The sequence below is a fragment of the Rana temporaria genome, chromosome 2 (assembly GCF_905171775.1).
Source record: "Rana temporaria chromosome 2, aRanTem1.1, whole genome shotgun sequence".
Classification (NCBI taxonomy): domain Eukaryota; kingdom Metazoa; phylum Chordata; class Amphibia; order Anura; family Ranidae; genus Rana; species Rana temporaria.
The window spans coordinates 437,653,082-437,677,530 of record NC_053490.1 but is presented as its reverse complement, the minus strand read 5'-3'; the positions used below and the strand labels follow the sequence as shown (position 1 = coordinate 437,677,530).

The 24,449-nt window shown below is 44.4% G+C and overlaps 1 protein-coding gene across 2 annotated transcripts in view; it reads left to right on the top strand.

Annotated features, from left to right (window-relative positions):
• Window positions 1-24,449, top strand: part of SERPINF1 (serpin family F member 1) — a 91,411-nt gene that overhangs the window by 63,679 nt on the left and 3,283 nt on the right. For both annotated transcript variants that reach the window (XM_040338374.1, XM_040338375.1), the window contains exons 4-7: window positions 1,324-1,476; window positions 10,012-10,215; window positions 12,385-12,527; window positions 22,657-22,867. In XM_040338374.1, coding sequence (XP_040194308.1) covers window positions 1,324-1,476; window positions 10,012-10,215; window positions 12,385-12,527; window positions 22,657-22,867 — 711 coding nt within the window. The remainder of the gene's footprint in view (window positions 1-1,323; window positions 1,477-10,011; window positions 10,216-12,384; window positions 12,528-22,656; window positions 22,868-24,449) is intronic.

Sequence of the window (24,449 nt, the reverse complement as noted above, 5' to 3'; positions counted from 1 at the left end):
AAAAGGGTAACAAGTCCATCTAGTTTTCCCCTTTCATTGGTTGAACTAGAAGGAATTGTGTCTTTTTCAACCTGACTATATATGCCTTCCATGAAAAAGATCATCTGGATGGGATCATATGCTGCTAAAACCTGGATATATCTTTCAGCACTGATGGTGCTTTCCCAGATATGCAAGCTGCCCATTCTGTACGCACTAATGTACCCCTATTCCATCAGAGATGCAAGCTTTTGAACTTGGCACTGATAACAAGCCAGAAGGTCGCTCTCCTCTGTAATCTGGATAATGTGACACCCATGGTTGCCAAGAAGAATGTAAAATTTTGATTTGCCTGACCAAAGAACAGTTTTCAACTTTGCCACAGACCATGGTAAATGAGCAGCGACATTTCTGTATCATGTTCAGATATGGCTTCTTCTTTGCATAATACAGCTTTACCTTGCATTTTTTTATTTTAAACATTTGATATGTTTTCAAATTTTGTATTGTGAACAAAATGGAAGTTTGAGATTTTGAAAATGATTGCATTCTGTTTTATGTAGATTTTACACAGTATAAAATAAAAAAACGCAAGGTAAAGCTCTATCGTGCAAAGAAAAAGCCAGATCCTAAACCACTGCCATCTTCTCTGAGCCAAAACTCATTTAAAATGGTCTGTTGCAAAGTGGACAACAGTTATGTGGACCTTCTGGCTTGTTATCAGCACTCAAAAAGCCTACATCTCTAATGATAGGGGGTGCATTAGTGCCTATGGAATGGGCAGCTTGCACATCTGGAAAGACACCATTAATGCTGAAAGCTATATTCAGGTTTTAGAGCAGCATCTGCTCCCATCCAGAGGATGTCCTTTTCAGGAAAAGCCTTGCAAATTTCAACCTGGACAATGTTAAACTGCATATTGCATTAATGACAACAGCATTCCAAACATAGTAGAGAAGTCTGGGTACTTAACTGGCCTGCCGGCAGCCCAGACCTTGCATCAACTGAAAATATTTGGCATATCTTGAAACGAAAAATATGACAAAGACTTAGGACTATTGAGCAGTTAGAATCACACATTAGTCAAGAACATTCGTCTCAGAAAAACTCCAGCAACTACTCTGTTCCAAGTTTTTTGACACGTGTTGTTGCCATCAATATCAAAATTACCTTTTTCCTTAAAATTCTAAATTTTTTCAGTTTAAACATTTCATATGTTTTCTATTTTTTTATCGTGAATACAATATGGGTTTAAAAAATGTGCATATCATTTAAAGAGGGGAGAATTATGTATGTATGTTCCCAGTAATGTGTAGTAAAAAAAAAAACGTGTTATTTGTACAGGTGCTGGAGAGCGGACTGAATCCTTAATACATCGTACCTTGTACTATGACCTGCTTAATGACCCAGAGATCCATGCCACCTATAAGGAGCTGCTTGCAAGTCTTTCTTCCAAAGATAAAGTCAAAAGCACACATCGCGTCATCTTGGAGAGAAGTAAGCTGATAAATCACTTTCCATATCACCTTATTAAAAATAATAGCAAACTATGATCTGTGAATACAGTCTTTAGAATGTGGAAAGTGTGTTTGCTAACATGAGTAAATTTGCTGACTGACAGCAGAAAATTTATTTTGCAGCTATAGAAAATAATGAAAGCCAGTTAAAAAAAAGAGTTTGCATAATTATAAAGAATGTAATTCAAATTACATATTACATTAACATTTCTCTAAAATAGGAATTCAAATCTATGCTTTACATATGCCTTATCCAGACCTGTAATTTTTTCCACATTGTCACAGTATATACCAGTGATGGCGAACCTTGGCACCCCACGATGTTTTGGAACATTTCCCATGATGCTCCACTACACTGCATAGTGCATGAGCATCATGGGAAATGTAGTTCCAGAACATCTGGGGTGCCAAGGTTCTCCATCACTGGTATATCCCAACAATATTATTATATATATTTTTTAAATATGCTGCACTTTTATCATTATAAAGCAGTCCTTTAACTACAAGCATGTGTTCTGCACAGACTAAGACCCCTTTCACACTGAGGCACTTTGCAGGCGCTATAGCGCTAAAAGTATCACCTGCAAAGTGCCCTGAAACAGCTGCTTTATTCACTACAGTGTGAAAGCCAGAGGGTGGTGCGCTGGCAGGGCGTCAGAAAAAGTCCTGCCAGCAGCTTCTTTGCAGCGTATTTGGAGTGGTAAACTCACCACTTTTAAAGTGACCCTGTACACTGCAATCAATGGGCAGCGCCGCCGAACCGCCGGCAAAGCTGTAGCGGCTCTTTTAACCACTTAAGACCGGGACCTTTAAGCAGCTAAAGGACCCGGACAGTTTTTGCGATTCGGCACTGCGTCGCTTTAACTGACAATTGCGCGGTCGTGCGAAGTGGCTCCCAAACAAAATTGGCGTCCTTTTTCCCCCATAAATAGAGCTTTCTTTTGGTGGTATTTGATCACCTCTGCGGTTTTTATTTTTTACGCTATAAACAAAAATAGAGCAACAATTTAGAAAAAAATGCAATATTTTTTACTTTTTGTTATAATCAATATCCCCCAAAAATATATATAAATTTTTTTTTTCCCCTCAGTTTAGGCCGATACCTATTCTTCTATCTATTTTTGGTAAAAAAAAAATCGCATTAAGCGTTTGTCGATTGGTTTGCGCAAAATTTATAGCGTTTACAAAATAGGGGATATTTTTATTGCATTTTTATTAATTTTTTTTTTTTTACTACTAATGGCGGCGATCAGCGATTTTTTTCGTGACTGCGACATTATGGGGGACACATCGCACAATTTTGACACATTTTTGGGACCATTGTTATTTTCACAGCAAAAAATGCATTAAAAATGCATTGTTTACTGTGAAAAATAGGATTTTTTGTACTCACCGTAAAATCCTTTTCTCTGAAGTCCATGGACGGACACAGCTCCTTAAATCTTGACAAGTGGGTTATGTTCCCTGTTTACAGGAGAGGACTAGGCAGAAACATGTTAAATAGTTAAATACATGTTACATTAACAGAGTTGAACAGCCCCGCCCAGGGGGCGGTCCCTCCAGACATAACCCTCCTCACTGCAGCTTGCAGCCTCAGTTCGTAACAAGCAGTACAAACCTAAAAAGGAGGGGTGGGAGCTGTGTCCGTCCATGGACTTCAGAGAAAAGGATTTTACGGTGAGTACAAAAAATCCTATTTTCTCTTATCGTCCATGGACGTACACAGCTCCTTAAATCTTGACAAGTGGGACGTCCCCAAGCAGTGTCAAAAAACGAGGGGTGGGAAATATATCAGTAAAAACAATTTTAACTTCACCCCAAAACAAGCAGAGCTCCTCAACGGAGGAGGTGCAACTTTAAACAGCCGCCGGCAAAAACTAGCGGCTGAAAAAAACATCATAAGATGCACTCACAGCAACCATGTAAATTCTGGAAAAAGCGTGAACGGACGAGCAAATCGCCGCCTCGCACACCTGTGAGACCGACGCATGATGTCGGGAAAAAAAAAAAAAAAAAAAAAACCCAGGAAGCACCAATTGCCCTGGTCGAAAGTGCCGTGACCAGAAAGGGGGGCCCGCCCTTAGGAGCATAGGCCTGTATGACGGCCTGCCCGATCCACCGAGAAATGGTGGTCGACGAGACCGCCAGGCCCTTTTGTGGACCAGACACCGACACAAAAGAGAGTCAGAAGCTCCGAAATGGAGCCGTAGTAGGCTGGTATACCCGCAAATCGCGTACCACGCCTAAAGTATGAAAGGCCGAAACCTCCTTCGGAAGAAGGGAAGGTCGCGGGCGCACCATCACCTAATCCTTATGGGGGATCAAGCATGGCGGCTTGCAAGACAAGACCGCCAACTCAGAAACCCCTCTAACAGAGGTAAAGGCCACTAAAGGGGCCACCTTCTGAGATAGTGTCAAGAGAAAATCTCTCTGATGTTTCCAAAAGGAAGGTTCCTGAAGAACCGAGAGCACCAGAGTCAAAACTCATGGGGGAAGAGATGGGCCAAGAGGGGAAAGTATATGACAAACCCCTTGCACACAAAAAAAGGGGACCCACCAGGGAACGGGCCGCAAAAAGGCCACTAAAAGAACACAGCCAAGGCTGAAATCTGCCCCCAAACGGTGCTTTAAGCAATTTTTAGATCCAATCCAAGCTTTAAAAACAGCAGGACCCTGGACATTGAAAGTACGCCCGTGGACGTCACTCCATCCCTTCGCACCAAGAGAGGTGCGACGGTAGATCCTCCGGAAGAAGACTACGGTGCCCTGTTGAGATGACCGAGTCAGACAGACCCTGGTCACCTAAAGTCTGGCTTCCAATAACCATGTTAAGCAAGTCAGTGACTGTACAACAGGAGGAAGTATGGGACCTTGAGACAGGAACCTCCTGCCCTGGCAATCGCCAGGGTGCCTCCGCTACCAGGCGCCCGATATCAGCGTACCAAGGACGCCGAGATTAATCTGGAGCGATTAGAATCATCGGGATCTCCTCAGCATCCACTCTGTGGAGCGGCCGAGGAAGCAACTACCATGGAGGAATGGCAAAAAATCACCGATACAGACAACACAGGGCCACCAGCGCGACTGACGCGTCTGTACAAGATCACTAGACCTGGCCACTAACTGACACCCTTGCGGCGGAGACAAGCTGCCAGGAGATCCATGCCATGTGAGGCTCACCTCCTGCAAGGGAGCCGAAACACCCCAAGCACAAAGACCAGTCGCCCTGGTCCAGCATCTGGCGACTCCAGTAGTCTGCCTGCCGGCATACCTGATGGTAGACTGAAGCCACGGCCGTGGCGTTGTCCGGCTGAAACCAGATTGGTCGACCACAAGGAGAAGCATAGCCTGATCGCCTAAAATAGTAGGACAATGAACAGTAGACAGCACCTGGTATTCCCAGGCGGTCTTCCACCAGGCACTAGCCAGGCCCGACCCTGGGTAGCTACCGAGACCAGACACATTCAAGGAGGTGTGGTCATAGGTCCACGCAGAGTCCAGCGACTCAGGGCCGACTGGACCCCCCAGTTTTGTGAACCTCCAGGTTCACAACCCGTGAGCTGGCATTCGTCGTAAACACCGACCACTGGAAGGAAGGAACAACTTCCCCGACCGAAGAGTCGGGAATCTCTGTCACCAACTCAGAGAGACTCTGACTAGGTGGCGCACAGGAATCTAATGATTTCAGAGACAAGAGATTTTTACCACCTGGACAGTAGTTCCACTGGAAAACCAGGGTGTGGAACTGGGCATACAGTACCACCTTGAAGGAGGCTACCCACAGACCCTGAACCAGCAGGCGCCCGGAGAGAAGACCGATTGCGTGATGCCAATACCTTCTCCGCAGACTGAAGAGTCTGCAATTTCTCCAGGGGAAGAAGGACCTTTGCCACTGAGGAGTCTGGATCAACACTAGATACTCCAACGCTGAGTCGGAACCTAGCATGCCCATAATTTGAACCCTGGGTCGCACACATGTAGGGCAGGCTTGCTGCCACTGAGCTACACTTTCTGGCCTAAACGTTTAACATCCACCCGAATCTTCGGAGGGTCTGAATGGGAATAACCCATCCACTAGGTCGGAGACAGAAGCTGCTCTCAGAAGAAAGTCGTCAAAGTAGCCAATGAGGCAAAGCCTCGCTGTCCCAACAAAATTCAAATAAGTGCGAGCTCCTAGCTGAAAACCCATGGTGCTGACGCCAGATCAAAAGGGAGGGCCACAGGCTGACAGAGACCCTTCTCTCATCACGAAGCACAGAAAAAAACACTGTGACATGTGCAAAACGGGACATGCATGTATGCGTCCCTGATGTCCGAGGACGTCAGGACATCCCCCGGATGAAGCGCAGCTACCACCGAACAAATGGATTCCATGCGGAACTACCCGACGTTCACAAAGGTATTTAGGGCCTGAGGCCCATAGAAAACCCCAAAACTCTCGTCCTGCAGGAAAGGTAAAATTACCTTGCAGCTTAGCAAATCCCACACTGCCCAAGGCAGACCGACGTGCCGGGAGGGGAAGACACAAGGACAGAACTTTGTTCTGTGGATAGGAGGAAACCCTATCTAGTACTCCGAAGAGACCACCTCGCAGACCCACTAGTCGGAGAGCAGGGAGGTTTCACTGAATTGTGAACCTGCAAGCCGCCCCTCCCACCTAGAGACAGGGAGGGAAGGCTATATACATTGGCAGGATTTGGGTGCCGGCGTGATCGGCTTATGCACCCAGGGACAGATTAGTCCCCCAGCTGGGCCTTTGACGGCCTGGGAGGGTTGCCCCTAAATAATACACACACATAGTGTGTATGTATATTATGTAGGTGTATGCACACATGTCTTTGGAGGAAACCGGAGTACCCGGAGGAAACCCACACAGACACAGGGAGCGACAATGCAAGCTCCAGGCAGATTGGCGTCAGTGTGCAGATTGGCGTCAGTGTGCAGATTCGAACCAATGACTCTTTTGCTGCCAAGTAATGGAGTTAAGCACTACACCACCGTGTGCATAAAACCATTCTGAAACAGACGCCCTGGATAACAAGGACGCAGCATTCAATGAAGCATCACAGACCTATATGAGGCCCTGGACCAGCTGGTCCGCTAGGCTAATAACCTCAGGAGAGAGTCGGTGCTCCTCCACTGTCTGGTGCAAAATGCTCACTCTGTGAGTTGTATACAGCACTAGGGGTCAGGACTACTCCAAGATGGCCGCCGAGCGTTCAGAACGCGGCCACAGGAAAAAGGCCAGCACAATGTAAGCTGCGCCATAGCGTGGCTACGACAAAATGGGCGCCAATGGGAGTTTTCAATGTAATTGAAAAATCTCCCAAAAAATAGCACCAGCGACCACTGAGACCCCAGTGTAGTGGCCACAATAGGCCGCAAGCCAGACCCCAGCATGGTAAACATGGAACGGGTCAGTACTTCGGATCTTCTATCAGTCAGATCCATACAAGTAGGGGTTCCCGCCCGGCGGTGAGGGACTACAAAAGCCCTCAGTGGCTTTTCTCATTCCGCATCTCAGAAATTATCAAAGAAGGGCACAGAAGGAAAAAACCTACACAGCGGTCTGATTTGTGTGATCCAAAAAAGACCGAGCCCTCAGCGGAAACCCAGCTGCACTATGCAGCTTAGGAGAGTCCCTTGCAGCAGTAAAAAGCGCACCCATAAATGCCTTATTCTGCCTTTTTTTTTTTTTTTTTTTTTTTTTTTTTTTAACTAGGTACCTAGTCCATGGCTCCATAACAGAGCATTCCCCAGGGGATAACGGGGGAAGGGGGCACTCTTTTACCGCCCGCCCGCAGTCCACCCCCACCCTGGCACAAACTGTGTCCAGGACTAACAATAAAAACTCTGTGGGAATCACAGGTGCTAACACCTGCTGCCACCACCAGCATGTGGGGAAGGACCCAGATACTGACTCCAATATTTACATAGTGTGTATTATAATATGCACACCTGTCCATACAAATAGACAAAAGCTCCTAGAGCCCTATTCAGGGCCTCTCACCCACTTGCTGCGCTGACCAGGGGTAACCAGGGGACTCCCTCAGGAGGAGACTGCACAGTGCTGCCTGTGAGGAAAAGAACCGTGAGGTAACTTTTGCAGGGACCTGTGTTTAAACAGGAAAAGCCTCCTAGGGCTGTTTTATTTAAGGATAAGACACAGATACAGCATAAAAAGCAAAACCGTTACAGGTGTCACCAATCAGTCAGCGTCTGCTGAAGTATAATCATAAACATCTGTGCTCATCACAGGGCTTTTTACCTCACAGGAAAGCCCAATACAAAAAAGAAAAAACACAGGCCAGATAACACAGTCCCCTCAGGAAGGCCCCCTCCCCCCTGACAGCGGCAATGTTAGCAATGCAGCAAGGGAAAGGAGCAGGGAAGTAAGGGGAAGGGACCCCCGAACCCCAGGAATGCCCAGCTGTACCAACCCACCGAAGCAGGAGGGACTGTACTTACCCGTCCGAGCGAGGACTCGCTGACGCATTCCTGACAGACCTACAACCGCAATGGAGGTAGCTGTCGGCCCGGTCCACTGTGATTGAGGCAACACCACAGCTCAGTCATATGTGGACCTCGGAGCAAAGCTCACCGGCCACCTCAGGAGTCATGAGGTATGGCGTGGCAGACCAAGCCTCTTTGCAAAGGTGTGCCCACGCTTGCTGGTCGGACTGAGTAGACTACAAGGATCTATAATATCCAGCCTGTCTCTCAGCCAACAGTTGAAAGAAGATTCTTCAAGAAAAAGTAAAATAAAATAAAATTTCTCCTCAGGGCGCTGGGCCCAAAGGGAGCCATACGTCCTTCTCCTTTGCTAGGCAGAACGAAACTGAGGCTGCAAGCTGCAGTGAGGAGGGTTATGTCTGGAGGGACCGCCCCCTGGGCGGGGCTGTTCAACTCTGTTAATGTAACATGTATTTAACTATTTAACATGTTTCTGCCTAGTCCTCTCCTGTAAACAGGGAACATAACCCACTTGTCAAGATTTAAGGAGCTGTGTCCGTCCATGGACGATAAGAGAAATGACAATTGCAGTTTGGGAGTTAACCACTAGGGGGCGCTGAAGGGGTTAAGTGTGACCTCATCTGTGTTTCTAACTGTAGGGGGGCTGGATGTGTGACGTCATTGATCGTGTTTCCCTATAACAGGGAACACGCGATCAATGACAGCGCCACAGTGAAGAACAAAGAAGCTGTGTTTACACACAGCTCTCCTTGTTATTCAGCTCCGGGGACCGATTGCAGGACTCCGGCGGCGATCAGGTCTGCGGGTCCCGCGGCCACAGAGCTTCGGACCCACGACCCAAGGCTGGGCACTTAAAGAGGACATACCTGTACGTGCTTGTGCCCAGCCGTGCCATTCTGCCGACGTATATCTGTAGGAAGCGGTCCTTAAGTGGTTAACCATTTTTGCCTGCTAGCAGGTGTTAAAAGTGCCCCGCTAGAGGCCAAAAAGCGCTGAAAAAATTACAGTAAAACGCGGCTACAAATAGTGACGTTTTACCACAGACGCCTGGGCACTTTCAGGCATCATGTTATCAGGCATCTACAGTCAGTAGAAAGCATTTTTCTTAGTTTTCTTACTATAGGGTTGTAACTTTGCAGCAAGTCATAAAGTGACAGGCAGCAGCAGCAACACAACTGACTGATGCCAAGAACATTTAGGCCCAATTCACATTTCGTAATTCTGACCGTTAATCCTAATCATGGGGCAATTGCTGCAAAACATGTGACACGTGTGATTTTCTCGCTATTAGACAGAATCGTGCCTTTAAAAATAGAGTAAAGCTTGTCACCCAAAAAGGAGCAGGAGCTCCTTTTGTGCGGCAAACACACATAGTGCAGCCATTTCACATGAAAGAGCTGCCCTATGCACAGCATGGAGTATCACGTGAGAATTACACTTTGAAAAGCGCAAGGGGGAATGCTTCTTCCCACTATGTGTAGTGCGAACAGGTCTAAAGCTACTGACACCAGGATGTAAATGATTGTAAAATCTATAGGCCAGAATTAATATAAAAGGAGTATGCTGACCCTGGATGATGCCCAAACAAAGATGGCAGGCCTTGTCAGTAAAGGTACAGTAAAACCTTTGGTTTGAGAGTAACTTGGTTTGAGAGCGTTTTGCAAGACAAGCAAAATGTTTTAATAAATTTTGCCTTGATATACAAGCGATGTCTTGATTTAAAAGTAGCGTCATGTCACAAATGAGTATAAAAAAAGAAGAGAGTAGCAATATGATTACATTTAATGAAGGTACAACATATTGCTACACTTAGAGCTGCCTCTCTTCTCATTTATACCCTGTAAAAAAATGCTTTGATATACAAGTGCTTTGGATTACAAGCATGTTTCTGGAACAAATTATGCTCGCAAACCAAGGTTTTACTGTACTATGAGATTCTTAAAAAAGGTAATGAAATGCAAGTGCTTTTATACAATTTACACGATTCTATTGATCTGTTCATGCATATATGGATGTTTATAAAAGTTATTTTGAATTGCAGGACTCAGGTTAAAGGTTGATTTTGTGAATCAGATGGAAAAGTTCTATGGCCAGAAGCCTCGTGTCTTGTCAGGAAATTCCCGCCTCGATCTCTCAGAAGCCAATAATTTTGTACAGCAGAGGACGGATGGGAAAGTTTTAAAATGTTTTAAGGAGATCCCTTCAGGTGTCAGTGTACTCTTGCTTGGAGCTGCTTATTTTAAAGGTAAACTCTTGGGCAGGCATTGACAGTCTGAAACTGTGGGCTGTATTGTTCATGACTGCTCCTTCCTTCTAAGCCAAGGATATGCAATTAGCGGACCTCCAGCTGCTGCAGAACTACAATTCCCATGAGGCATAGCCAGACTCTGACAGCCACAAGCATGACACCCAGAGGCAGAGGCATGATGGGACTTGTAGTTTTGCAACAGCTGGAGGTCCGCTAATTGCAGATCCCTGTTCTAAGCGATCAAAGCTCAGTGTGTAGAAGACTTTGCTTTATAGTATCCTCCCATTATGAGGCTCTTTACCAGTAACAATTTAACAAATGGTCTCTGGTACTTTACTAGTCCCACCACAATGTTTAACCACTTCCATACCAGGCACTTACACACCTTCCTGCCCAAGCCAATTTTGAGCTTTCAGCACTGTCGCACTTTGAATGACAATTGCGCGGTCCTGCGACGTGGCTCCCAAACAAAATTGGCGTCCTTTTTTCCCCACAAATAGAGCTTTCTTTTGGTGGTATTTGATTACCTCTGCAATTTTGTTTTTTTGCGCAACAACTAAAAAAAGACTGAAAATTTTGAAAAAAAATAAGTTTTTATTTTTTTCTGTAAATAAGTATGTTTTCTCTTTCAATTACGGGCACTGATATGGCGGCACTGATGGGCATCGATGAGATGGCACTGATGGACATCGATGAGGTAGTACTGACGGGCACAGATGAGGTGGCACCGATTGGCGGCGCTGGTATGCGGCACTGATGGGCACACATAGGCGGCACTGATGGGCACACATAGGCGACACTGATGGGTACACATAGGCGACACTGATGGGCACACATAGGCGACACTGATGGGCACTCATGGGCGGCACTGGGCACTCATAGGCGGCACAGATGGGCACTCATGGGCGGCACTTATGGGTGGCACTGATGGATACTTATGGGTGGCACAGATGGGCACTGATAGGTGGGCACTGGGCATGGATGGGCACTGTGGGGTGGCACTGATGGACACTGTGGGGTGGCACTGATGGACACTTGGGGTGGCACTGATGGACATTGTGGGGCAGCACTGATCTACCCATGTTGCCAGTCAGTGCCCATTTGTGGGCACTGATTGGCATCTTTTTTTTAAAAAAAGCATTTTTTTTTTTTAAGACTTTTTTTTTTTTTTTTTGTGCATGCTTTTTTTTTTTTTTTTGCCCACCCTGGTGGTCCAGGGTGGGCTTCCCTGGTGGTCCATGTGGCGATCCGAGGGGGGGCCGCGCTGATAAACAATCAGCGCGAACCCCCCCTGTCAGGAGAGCCGCCGATCGGCTCTCCTTTACTCGCGTCTGTCAGACGCGAGTGAGGAAGAGCCATCAACGGCTCTTCCTGTTTACATCGTGATCAGCCGTGGTTGGACACGGCTGATCACGTGTTAAAGAGTCTCCGCCGGAGGCTCTTTACCGAGATCGGTGTTGCAGGGTGTCAGACTGACACACCGCATCACCGATCGCCACGGGCGCGCGCGGCATGAAATCCTGCAGGATGTCCTGTCAGGATTTCAGAACCACTTCCCGGACGTAAATTGGCCATAGGCCGGGCGGGAAGTGGTTAAACATCTATACTACACTGGCCTTGGAAAAACATGGTTATACTTAAAAATTTGACCAGAGTACTAAAGATGCCAGGCTACTTTTATTACTAGTCAACTGATGGACATGGGATACATTCTGGCAAAGATAAAATAAAATAAAGAATATTTTTCTATTACCCATATAACACATTTGAAGTTATGGAATTATGCCGTCAAAACAACATATACATATTAAGTAAGGCAAGAAGCCCAAAACAATTAAAACATTTAGGAAATTAAAGCGGAGTTCCACTCAAAAATTGAATTAACGCTTATCTGCTTGTAAATCCTTGTATATATTATATTACTGTTATAGGCCAATTGTCTCACCTTCATTTACATAAAGAAGGCAACTGTGTTCATTATTATTTTTGTAACAAACGTTCCTAATGCTGGTAGATTATTCAACATTATGAACAAATTAATGGTTTTATGGAGATAGGAGTGTAATGCTTAACAAAAGCTCATCTCTCTTTTTTAACAGCATGCTGTGTAATGGTATTTCCATTTGGGGTGAGAATCATTGTAACATATTTTGGAATTCATCACAGGTCAATGGGTGCACAAATTTAATCCCCGTGAAACTGTCCTACGTGAATTCTACACTGATGAACAGACATCCATCTCAGTTCCAATGATGACAGCCAACAATGTCCCTGTGAGATATGGCCTAGACTCGGACTTTAGCTGCAGGGTGAGAAAAGCCAGTACTCTTTGAAAGCCTCTTTTTTCCACATCTTACATCATGTTATTACATTTTCATTAATGTGTATATAGTAGCCGGAGAAGTCATATCCTTACCTTTTGAATACTACCTCTAGATCTCCTGGTCTCTAGCAGTATAAAACATGGAGGCCATCTGTTAAAAAGCTGAAAAATTTCCTGTACACATCACACAGCTTTCCATACAAATATCCCCATAGGCGTGTGCACAGGGTGTGCCTGTGCACAGGGTGTGCCTGGGCACACCCTATTTACCTAGTGCACATTAGCATTATTGCTCTGTGTGCTGGAAAAAGATCTCCTTCTAACCTGTCCTACCACAAGAGAAGTGCTTACACACTTCTCTTTCATTGTGCCAGCAGGTAGGTTAAAGAGATGTTTTGCTTTAAGCACTCCTTGCCCCCTTTTGTGCCACATTTGGCATGTCATTTTTGGGGGGGGGGAGTGGGGGCTTCGTTAGGAGTGGGACTTCCTGTCCCACTTCCTCCTTCCACCTAGGCAACTCCTCCTCTCGCCCTAGGCGATCTTCTGGGACACGTGACTGGTCCCAGAAGATCACCTGTCCACTCCGAGCGCGCAGCACGACTCACGCATGCGTAGTGCGTGCCTGGCCGTGAAGTCGAAAGCTGTCAAGGCCAGTTGCCCAGAGTGGCAATGGAGGCACCGGCGGTGAGAAGCGACGCGTGGAACAGGCAAGTGTCTGTTTATTAAAAGTCAGCAGCAACCCTTTTTGATAGCTGCTGAGTTTTAATAAACATAAAAAGCCTGGAACTCCGCTTTATTGTACCAGGGCCAAATACATGAAGATACACACACACGCACGCACGTGTTTAAGCTTTTGGGGGTGCACATCCTAATGCTATAGGCTGTGCACACCTATGAAGGGCCCTTCTCTTTCAATACAAAAAAAATTATAAAATCTGTTCTTAAAGCAAAACTGTTTTGAGTTAAAAACGACTCAACTAAGACCAAGTCTTCACAGTAGACATAATAAGGCCTGGACACATCTTAGTGTTCTCCTGCCACCAAAACCTCACAAAAAAAAAAACAGTACTACAAGGCGCTATAGGCTACCTTCCTCTCATAATGTAGTGCCCAGTCACATGGTCCAATGCAAAGTATTTTTATGGGAGTCCAGTGACAGAACTAATAAGCATGTCACTATAGTTAAGGTAAGCACAGGCAATCTATGGTGCTTGCTTTACAACCTTGGCCTTGTTACTTAATACAGGTACACTTTAGAGTGAAAATATTTTTTTCAGGATTGGGTACCTAGTTTTTACAGGTACCCGCTCTCCACTTCTGCTGGAATCGCATATGCGATCCAAGTGGAAGTTCATCCCCCTCCCTCTGCGCCCACAACCTTCTGGGACGAGTCACAGGAGGTTGAGGGATCATTTGCACAGAGCAGGGAGTCACAGCCAACTTCCCACACTCAACACAGTGGTGTTGGGGAGCCGAAAACCCGACGAAGAATTGGCCCGGGTGAGGACAGCTCTGAATCCCTGAACAGGTAAGGCTCATTTCACACCCGGGTGATTTGCGGCAAAATGTGGGGTGAGTTTGCGATGGTATGATTTCTAAATACCCTGCCAAAATGCAATCTCTAGAACTTCTTTTGGGACACACGCGTCCCACAATTTTTTTTTGTGATTTTCGCTGCAAAAAAAAAAAAAAAAATCACACCCCGTTTGGGATGCCATTGAGAAATAATGGCATCGCAAAGCATCCCAGGTGTGAATGGAACCTAGGTGTCTATTAACAGTCAGCTAATACAGTATTTGTAGCTATTGACTTTTGTTCACTGAATAGTATCTCAATCCCAGCGTGTTTAGATTTAAAGCTGGTTCACACCTGAAATCACACAAGAACACAGACCACATAAACTTAGCAGACGGCAACAGTCTTGATGGACTGATGAACAGCTGCAAAGCCCAGGCAAAGACCTGCTGTGCGGTAGTAAAATATGGCAGCATCCCCAAACCTTACTTGTACCACAAACAAAGCCAGGGGGATCATGACAGGCAAGTGGGGGCGGGCCCAAAAGCACACCTCCTTTTTCAAGTTGGCCCACCCACTGGGGAGATTATATATTATATATATATATATATTGTGACAGGAAGTCAGGTAAATCTGTGGGTGTTGTCACAGATACATTTCTGCCTTGTTTAGACAATACACCAATTATTATCAGGTGTCGGCTGCAGAAGTAGCCAGAAAGGTTTAAGGGCGTTGAAAAACTTCAGCTGTTCAGAATGAGGCAATTAAGGCCTCTATAAGTAATCCAGAGGATTACTACTGATTGCTGCATCCTGAGGCTTTTTGAGTGAAGGAGAGCAGTGAGCAGAAATACTTCTGAGGAGGTGAGGTGCTGTTGATTTTTCTGTGTGATAAAAATCAAAAAAATACTATTTGTTTTTCTGCTGTATGACCAGCAGTGTCTGCTCAGCAGTAGGCTGTGCCAGACTCCATAGACAGGTTCCTGTGTGGTGATGGTAGATGCCCTGGACAGAAAAAAAAGGAAGAAATTATTAAAAAACCTGTCTTTACATAAAAATTAAGAATAAGATAAAAAAACACAGCACACACAGGTGCAGGGGACAAGGGTGAGGAGAATGTAGCAGCTGAATCTTCTGGTCCATCCAGATGAACAGAGTGAATAGACCATTGCAAAATCTTCTATAATTGAATCATATAAGATATAACATTAATTGCTAGTAGCATAAAAACAAATAAATAGATAAAAATACATGTTTCTATATAGTAATTATAATACTCTGAAAGAAATTGAAAAATAGTTATAATTCACGAATCAGATCATGTAAAATACATAATGATAAATTATAATTAATAAAACATAAGAAATTCTTGCAGAAAGATATATAAATAAAAAACATTAAATAATGATATTAATTTCCAGTTCCTCCTTGAGTCCCCCAGGTACTAGAGTGTTCAGCATACATATCCAGAAGGTCTCGCTGTCAAGTCACAGGGAAGGATGGACTCCACTACCCCAAACTCTCAAGCCCTCAGTCAACTTATTGTGATGTTTAATAAAAAATGTTGGGGGATACTGAGCTCTTCCTTCCCGTCTTCAATGAACCTCCTGTGTTCCCTAAAGCGGACCCTTGCGGTACGAATCATGCGGCCCACACAGAGGAGACCACAGGGGCAGGAAAGGCCACAAATTCTGTAGAGCGAGTAAAGAAACTTTTGATGGTGTAAACTTTAACAGAATGCTTCCCAAACTTCTGTTGTACAAAGTGGCACATTTGACATTTAATTTTCTTGCACTGAAACATGCTGATAAGTTTACAAAAAAGTAGCAAGAGGGTGGGTGGGGTTGGAAGCTGAAAAATGAATCCTAGGTGTAACAATGTTGTGTGCTCTCCTGTATACTATCTAAGGGCCCTTTCAGACGTGCGGACCGTATGTCCGTTTTTTCATCCATCCGTTTGTGGATGAAAAAGGGAAATACATTGGTCCCTATGTGATTGCGGGTGTCAGCGGATAAACATCCGCTGACACCCGTAATCACCCCGCCTCCGCAAACATCCGATTTTGCAGACAGAATAAAACCCTATTTTTTCTTCCGCCTGTGGATCGGATGAACACGGACACACGGTCTGTGTTCATCCGATCCCCCCATAGAGGAGAGTGGAGAAAAGACAGGGCAGTCCCTGCACAGTGTGCGGGGACCGTCCTGTCAGCCGACGGCTCAGCGGGGAAATATAGAGCGATCCCCGCTGAGCTTACGGACACACGGAGGCGGATCATTACTGATCCGCCCCGTGTGAAAGGGCCCTTAGGCTTTCCATCATACTTGACGTGATTGTAGCCATATTAGTGCAATTGTGACAGAGAAAATTGAGTACTGTCCATAATACTTTTTTTATTTGCACCAACATACAAAAATTGTATGTTAGTGCAAATAAAGAAAGGATCATGGACAGTACTCAATTTTCTTAGGCTTTCCAGGAAGCACTGGACCCAATTTTGGGTCTTGTAACAAGAAGCTCCAGTGTTTTAATGATGTTTTCCATTTGTTTGCGTTTGTTGTACTATTGTTAAAATACCAGGACTGCGGCTGCACCTGACTGAATGCAGTCACTTTTCGTCCCAGGGCTATTGTTTAGTTCTTTAGAAAGGGGGTTGTGAGACATTCTTCTGTGTAATCTGATCTCCCTATCTGATCATCCAGAGAGCTGCTGCTTTTGTTTAGCATTTCCATTTGCTTCCTGCAAATGGTAAAAAATTAATTTTGATTATAATAATAAATAAAAAATAAAAGCAAGAATATAAATATTGAAGCATTAGACATTCTCGTTAGATAGGGGTGGACTATTTAGTTTAGAGACCACGGGGCAGATCCACAAAGAGAGTACGCCGGTGTATCTAGTGATAGGCCGGCGTACTTTCAAATTTCCTGCATCGTTTTTTTGTTTTGAATCCTCAAAACAAGATACGACGGCATCTGGGTTGGATCCGACAGGCGTACGTCTTCGGATTTTAGATGCAATTCTTACGGCGCAAATTCTTTGTGGATTCAAAGATTAAAAAAGTAAGTAACATCGGCGTAGCGTATCTCACATACGCTGCGCCCATGCAATTGTACAAGGATCTGCCCCCACATTTACAGTCATATTTTAAGTCTGATTGGTGGTTTAGGGCAGGGTTTCTCAACTCCAGTCCTCGAGGCGCCCCAACAGGTCATGTTTTCAGCCTTCCCATTTTTTTGCACAGGTGATTTGATCAGTTTCACTGCCTTAGTAATTACCACAGCCAATTCATCTCAGGGAAATCCTGAAAACATGACCTGTTGGGGCACCTTGAGGACTGGAGTTGAGAAACACTGGTTTAGGGCATTACGGACATTTCTACTTTAAGACACCTTGATAAATGGGGTTCATTGTCTTTCTTTCTACTTGCAACTTGTTATGACTTTGCCAGGCTTATATTAATGGATTAATTTGGTAGCACGCTGAAAAACCAATGCTCTCTATATCAGCAAATCATAAGTATTTCCTCTGTGTATACTAGTCATACTGCTTGAAGGGAAGAAGAACTAAAACATAACTTATTTGAATTTACTGAAGAATAAATGATTCTAGATTCTTAGTAATTCAATGATTATTGCTAAAATATGCACCAGGCAGTAATTCTCTGGACAGCTATTTATGCAGCTCAAAAATGAGCCCAGTATTTTATTTTTTTTGTACGGAATCATTTCATATTGCCAGAGGCTGCACAAAATATTTTGTAGGCCTTTATCTTACATCTGCTGAGCAATAAATAAGAAGGAAGCCTTCGTGTGGCTGGCAAATCACAAAACATGCAGAAAAATAAATTAGCAGTTGACATACTTTTATAGGGGAGGATAAAACTGGAGCATAATAGAAAGCGAGAGCGCAGTAATTATACAACCATGCATGGAAACAATGGATTATAATATAAAATAGGAATTACTGTGAAATCCTTTTCTAGGAGTCCATTGAGGGACACAGGATGTCTTTACCTTTGAGTGACACTGCTGCCCACAGGAGAACTGGACACTGGCAAAGAACATAAAATTGCAGGCCAGTCCAGGATAACCCCTCCTATTACCAGCATACAGTTTTGTACCAAGCAGTAACAAGAGAATAATAATAAACAAAGAGGGAGGGACCTACACTCCCCAGTATTGTTGCTGACCATGTCTATTCCTTTATGACTACATTGTACCCATCTTCTGATGGCTACTTCCAGCAGAATAATGCAGCATGTCAAAAAACGCAAATGATCTCAAACTGGTTTCTTGAATCTTGACAATGAGTTCACTGTACTCCAAGGGCTTCCACAGTCACCAGATCTCAATCCAAAAGAGAATCTTTTGGATGTGGTGGAATGGTAGATTCGTATGGATGTGCAGCCAACAAATCTGCAGCAACTGCGTGGTGCTCTCATGTCAATATGGAACAAAATCACTGAGGAATGTTTCCAACACATTGTTGACTATATGCCACAATGAATTAAGGCAGTTCTGAAGGCAAACAGGGGTCCAACCCGGTACTAGCAAGGCGTACCTAATAAAGTGGCCAGTGAGTGTATGTTCCTTAATGGACTTTACAGTGGATAAAAAAAAATCCTATTACATTTTTCATCTATTGAGTGACAAAGCCTATACCTGGACATCCAAAAGCAGTCCAACTTAGGGATGGGCAACAACCACGATCAGATCTAACAAACGTGTGTACACAGAAGACTGCGCCGGCAGCTCAAGATCTGCCAGGACCATAAGCAAGCACAGGGACCCAGGAGAGCAGCATAACAATGTGAATAAAAAAAACACACCAAATTGCAGATAAGGGTAGAAAAAAAAAATCAATAAAATAGTTATAAATATAAAGGAAATAAAAAAGTACATCCGTGTTAAATTGTAATGAACCCTGGATTCATAATTGGAGCCCAAGAACTTTTTTTTGTTTTGCGGTTTATACAGAATGTGCCACATTATACATAAATAATGAATAGCTGCAGTCAACAAGACCAGCGCTAAACAGTGACGTAGAGAGGAAAAATTGAAAATTGAAGAAAAAGATTTGTAGCAAAAATCAATAGGTCAGACTTTTCCCAGCAGAGCTGAAGAAAAGATGTCCATTCTCCTAGGACACTGGCATGCTGATAGTAGGAGGGGTTATTCTGGACGGACTTGAAATGTTTTTGTTTGTCAGTGTCCAGTGCTCTGGTGTGTGGCAGGAAAACCCAAAGGTAAAGACTTCAGGTAAAATGCATACTCTTTCATTTTCTATTTCTCTAAGATAATTAAGCCAAGCCCACCGACAGCAATTACTAGAATTCCTCACTGCCTTCATATTTCTCTTGGGGTCCCCTTATACAAGATGTCGTCATTGGAGGAGTTTTTGGCTCTGTTCCACTGCAGCCATTTTGAAATCAAGTGAGGGGTCTTTTTACCTTCTGCCCAATTCTCTATTTTATACATTTTATCTATTCTCTATAGCAGAATTAATAAATAAACAAACACAGACTTTCTAAGTAGTGTGACCGTCAGCATAACCCCCTCATATTCCCAGCATGCTTAAATTTTGTCGCAAAGCAGAAAATAAAAGGGTGTGATCGGTGTCCTTCAATGGACTCTAAGAAAAGGATGTGACAGGGAGTACAGACGTCATTTTTTAACTTCTCAGACACAGCAAACAAAAAACACAGGCCCAAAAAACAAAACAAAAATCTGGGGATGGAGTGCAGCTTAAGGATCTTATGCATGAAGCTGGCATCATATTAAGCCTAAACATCCACCTGGTAACACTTGGAGAATGTGTAAAAAGAAGACCAGGTCGTAAACTTGCAAATCTGAGAAAAAGTTGGTCAATGATAAAAAGCTCAAGAAGCACTCACAGACCTAGTGGAGTACACCATGACAAAAGTTGAACCCAATTCTTAAGTCCATAGGCTTCATTTATGATCTGTCTGACCCAACAAGAAATGGTGAGATGAGAAGTCAGTCTAACAGACATCACAATCTACCTCCAGGCAATGAAGAGAGATTTCCTTCTAAGGAACTGGAACCAGGCAGAGGGAAGGAACAGCGATGCCCTGGTTGAGGTGAAAAGCCAAAATGACCTTCAGGAGGAAGAAAGTTCTGGGTCTCAACACCACCTTTTCCTGTGTAGGACCAGCAATAATTATTTACAGGATAAAGCCGCCAGCAAAGACACTCACCTCACAGAAGTGATGGCAATGAGGAACACAATTTTGTAAGTGAGAGGAATACAGAATATCCCTGATCAGTTCAAAATATGTTTAATGAAGCACAGAGGGGGCCAAATTCAGATCCCACATAGTCACAGGGGAAGGCAAAAGTAAAAAAATGGCAAACACCTTGCAGAAAGGTCTTAATCAAAAAATGGGAAGCGAACAGTCTTTGGAGCAAGATTGCAAGCACAGACAAGACCCATAATGGTTGCTTAAGGCCAAATGCTGGCTCAGGCCCATCTACAAAAAAGGCCAAGATTTGTCCCACTGAGAATTTCTTGGGATGAAAGTTTCTTGTTTTGCACCCAAGCAAAGTATGCCTTCCATGTGCTGTGATAGTTTTTGCAGGGAGAAGACTTTAGTATTGTGGAAATCACTCATTCAGAAATGCCTTTGTTCCAAGCAGAGCTGGGGAAAATCTATTCTGGAGACAAAGACCCAGAAAATATGGAGAAGCTCACAGAGCATCTGCCAATCTGATTAGGTTGGAGTACCACATCTGTCTGGATTAGTCCAGAGCTAGGAGGACCACTGAAATACTCTATCCAGACCCTGCAGATGAGGTTCCACAGAACCAACAGAGCATCCCACTGCCTCAGCTGTCCAATATGTTGTTGAACCTGGAGGCCAGTAGGTCTACATGCAGCATCTTCCACTTGTGACAGGTTCTGGAACACCTTCAAGTGTAGAGGACACTCCCTCCTATCTTTCTGCCATTCCACCCTGATGGTTGGGGTGTGCCACTGCTAAGAAAAAGCAGATCTGGATAGCCATGTAGAGACTAGCTCAAGCGATGACAAAACAGTAAACTTAATTGAAGAGAGGAAAAACAGCAAAGAAAAAAGGGTTTGTTTTTCTCAGCAGGGTCCATTCAAAAACTGAGGTATGCTGGGAGTAGTAGGGATTATCCTGGGCTGGCCCACATTTTTTTTTGTTTGCAGTGTCCAATCCTCCTGTAGGCAGCAATATAACCCATTTTTTTAAATTATGTGTGCCTCAAAGAAAACAGAATTTCTATACTCACCAGAAAATCCATTGAGGGTCACAGCTTGATGGTATTTAAAGGAGTTGTAAACAAAAACTTTTTTTTTTTTTTTTTTAAATAACAAACATGTTATACTTACCTCCACTGTGCAGCCCGTTTTGCACAGAGTGGCCCAGATCCACGTCTTCTGGGGTCCCTTGGCGGCTGTCTCTGGCCCCCCGCACTAACTACACACATTCATTGCAAGAGAGCTCGCATTGTGTGTAGTCCTTGCGGGCACGCTCCCGTGACACAGCGAGCGGCCACCCTCCCTCCGGTGTCACATTTGGTACCTTTCAGGGGGGAGGAGGGAGCAGATACCTTTGAAATCCAGGTATTTGCTCCCTCTTCCGGGCATAGATCACTGTAGTGACCTACGCCCCATGACTGGCACCTACTCCACCCCCCCCCCCCGCTGTCTTCTGGGAGACACACAGGTCCCAGGCGACAGCAGGATCAGTGGGATCTCGCATGCACAGTAGGGAACCAGGAAGTGAAGCCGCAACGGCAGCACCCGAGAGCTGAGGGAGAGATCGGCTTTGGGTGCAGACATCGCGGGCGCCCAGGACAGGTAAGTGTCCATATATTAAAAGTCAGCAGCTGTAGTATTTGTAACTGTTGACTTTTAATTTTTATTTTTTCGGTGGAACTCCGCTGCTTTCACACTGGAGCGGGCAAGTGTTGACGATAAAACGCTGCTAGCTTTAGCAGCGATATGCCGTCATTTTTGGTGGCGCTATTCTGCTGCTAGCGGGGTGCCTATATCCCAGCTAGCGGCCGATGAAGGGGTTAAATGCTCCAGTGTAGCGCCACTGCAGAAGCGCTTTGGCAGCGGTGCTCATTCATTTCAATGGGCAGGAGCGGTAAACACTGCTCCAAAAATGCTGCTTGCAGGACTTTAACGTCCTGCCAGCGCACCGCCTGAAAAACTCCCCAGTGTGAAAGGGGTCCAACTGTTAGATTTTATGAGATGAAGGAAAACAAAACAAAAAAAACAAAAAAATCTGCATCGGTCAGAAAAAAAACCATATCGGTCGACCTCTAGTTGTGGTACAATAAAGATCAAATGTCTGTGTCCCCTGACATATGTCTGACACTTTTTAAAAAGATGAATGTAGCTTTTAAGAAAAAACAAAAACAAAAAAACTATATATAAAAGGTATTTGCTTGGATTTATACACACTGCAATGAAACTGCTCTTGAAGATAGGAGCATGTACTTTTATTGTCATAAGAAAGGTTTTCAATAAAAACACAGTAGTGACTACAAAACAGGACTGTCTGGTTGTAATGTAGAACTTTCATTTCTCTTCTCTTGTTCCCAGATTATGCAGCTGCCACTTATTGGAGGAATCAGCATCATGTTCTTTCTGCCTCTTACCGTAACGCAAAACCTTACCCTGATTGAAGAGGGTCTAACATCTGAATTTGTCCATGATATAGACCGGGCATTACAGTCAGTCACCATAAAGCTTAGTTTACCAAAACTGAAGCTGGACTATGAGGCAGAACTTGGTAGCGCATTACAAGATATGAGTAAGTTTTTTTATTTTAGAGTGCCTTGCAAAACTGTTTAATCTATGCCACATGGTTCCTGTTATATAGCGCTTGCTTAAATACAGAGGGTTCTCTTTCCACATGTAACAGTACTCAGACCACCTTTTAGGTGGTGAAGCATGCCCTAACCTTTGCAGTTATTGATCTTCAATAAGTCAGTATCTACATAGATACCACTGCAGGCTGAAGCAGCTCTTTAAAAAAGGAGAAGTGTAGACATGTAAAATAAAAATAAAAACACCACACACGCACACACACAACCCATACATACTCCCCTGCATGCTGCAGCATTGTTCTGAAGCTGCAGCTGTCCCCTGCCGGCTCTATGCCTGAGAACCGAGCCATCACATGACTGCTGATCGCTTGGGTCTTAATCATCACAGAGCTGTGACTGTCACCGACCACTCACTGTAATGCCAGGCTGGATAGGGGGTGGGGCAACTCTGAGCAGCACACAGAGGCTGTGCCAATTGCTGATCAGTCATCTAGATCAGTGTTTCCCAACTCCAGTCCTCAAGGCACACCAACAGGTCATGTTTTCAGGATTTCCCTCAGATGAAATGGCTGTGGTAATTACTAATGGCCCGTACACACGATCCGAATATCGGACGAAAACGATCGTCCGATGAAGAATCGTACGATTTTCGGATCATGTGTACACTACTTTCGAGAGCCGATCATCCGATATTTTTCGATCGGACATGCACGAAAATTTTCCTCGTACGATTTTCGTTTAGTCAGTACAGTTGTCGTCCGACAATACAATACAAATACATTACAACACATGACATCACTTCCGATTATTTTTTTCGGTCGTACGAGAATTTTCGTGACTTTAATAACCTATTTCATTTTACTTGCGACTATTAAGCGAAAAAAGTCGTACGATCCGTCGTACGATATTCAGATCGTGTGTACGGGCCAGAAGGCAGTGAAACTGATCAAATCACCTGTGCAAAATAATGGAAAGCCTGAAAAAATGACCAGTTGGTGTGCCTTGAGGACCGGAGTTGGGAAACACTGATCTAGATGAACCATGACAAATATGGTTGGTATCCTTTTAGAGCCTGAAGTGGCTTTGTGACATCAGCCAACAGCAGGATTTAGCCTGCTGTGAGTGGATTCCAGGTCAAATGAGAGCCCAAATAAGTGCACTCCTGTGAACAAGAGAAGAATGGCCAAAACTGGACAAACAGTAAAGGGTTCCATTTCGCATCTATTTGCTACATCACAAAGATATACTTATAGGGATATAGATGCGGCTTATTTACTCAATACTTAAAAGTTATTGCAAACCCTTAGATATACCCAGTGAAGTGACTGGCCTCAGGTGATAGAGAGGAAACACATCCTTCTACATACGTTGTAGCCGTTTATTCACCAGTCTTCTCTACATCCGTTCAAAGTCCAGAATTTATAAAGCTTATCTGAAAAAGGGGACAGAGAGCTCCCCTTTACACTCTGCAGAGCTCAGTGAGGGGATCTCCAAGATCAGATTGGAAGGAAGGGAAACCCCCCACCCAGTAGTGTATTTAGGTTCTGTGCTGCCCTAGGCCTGACT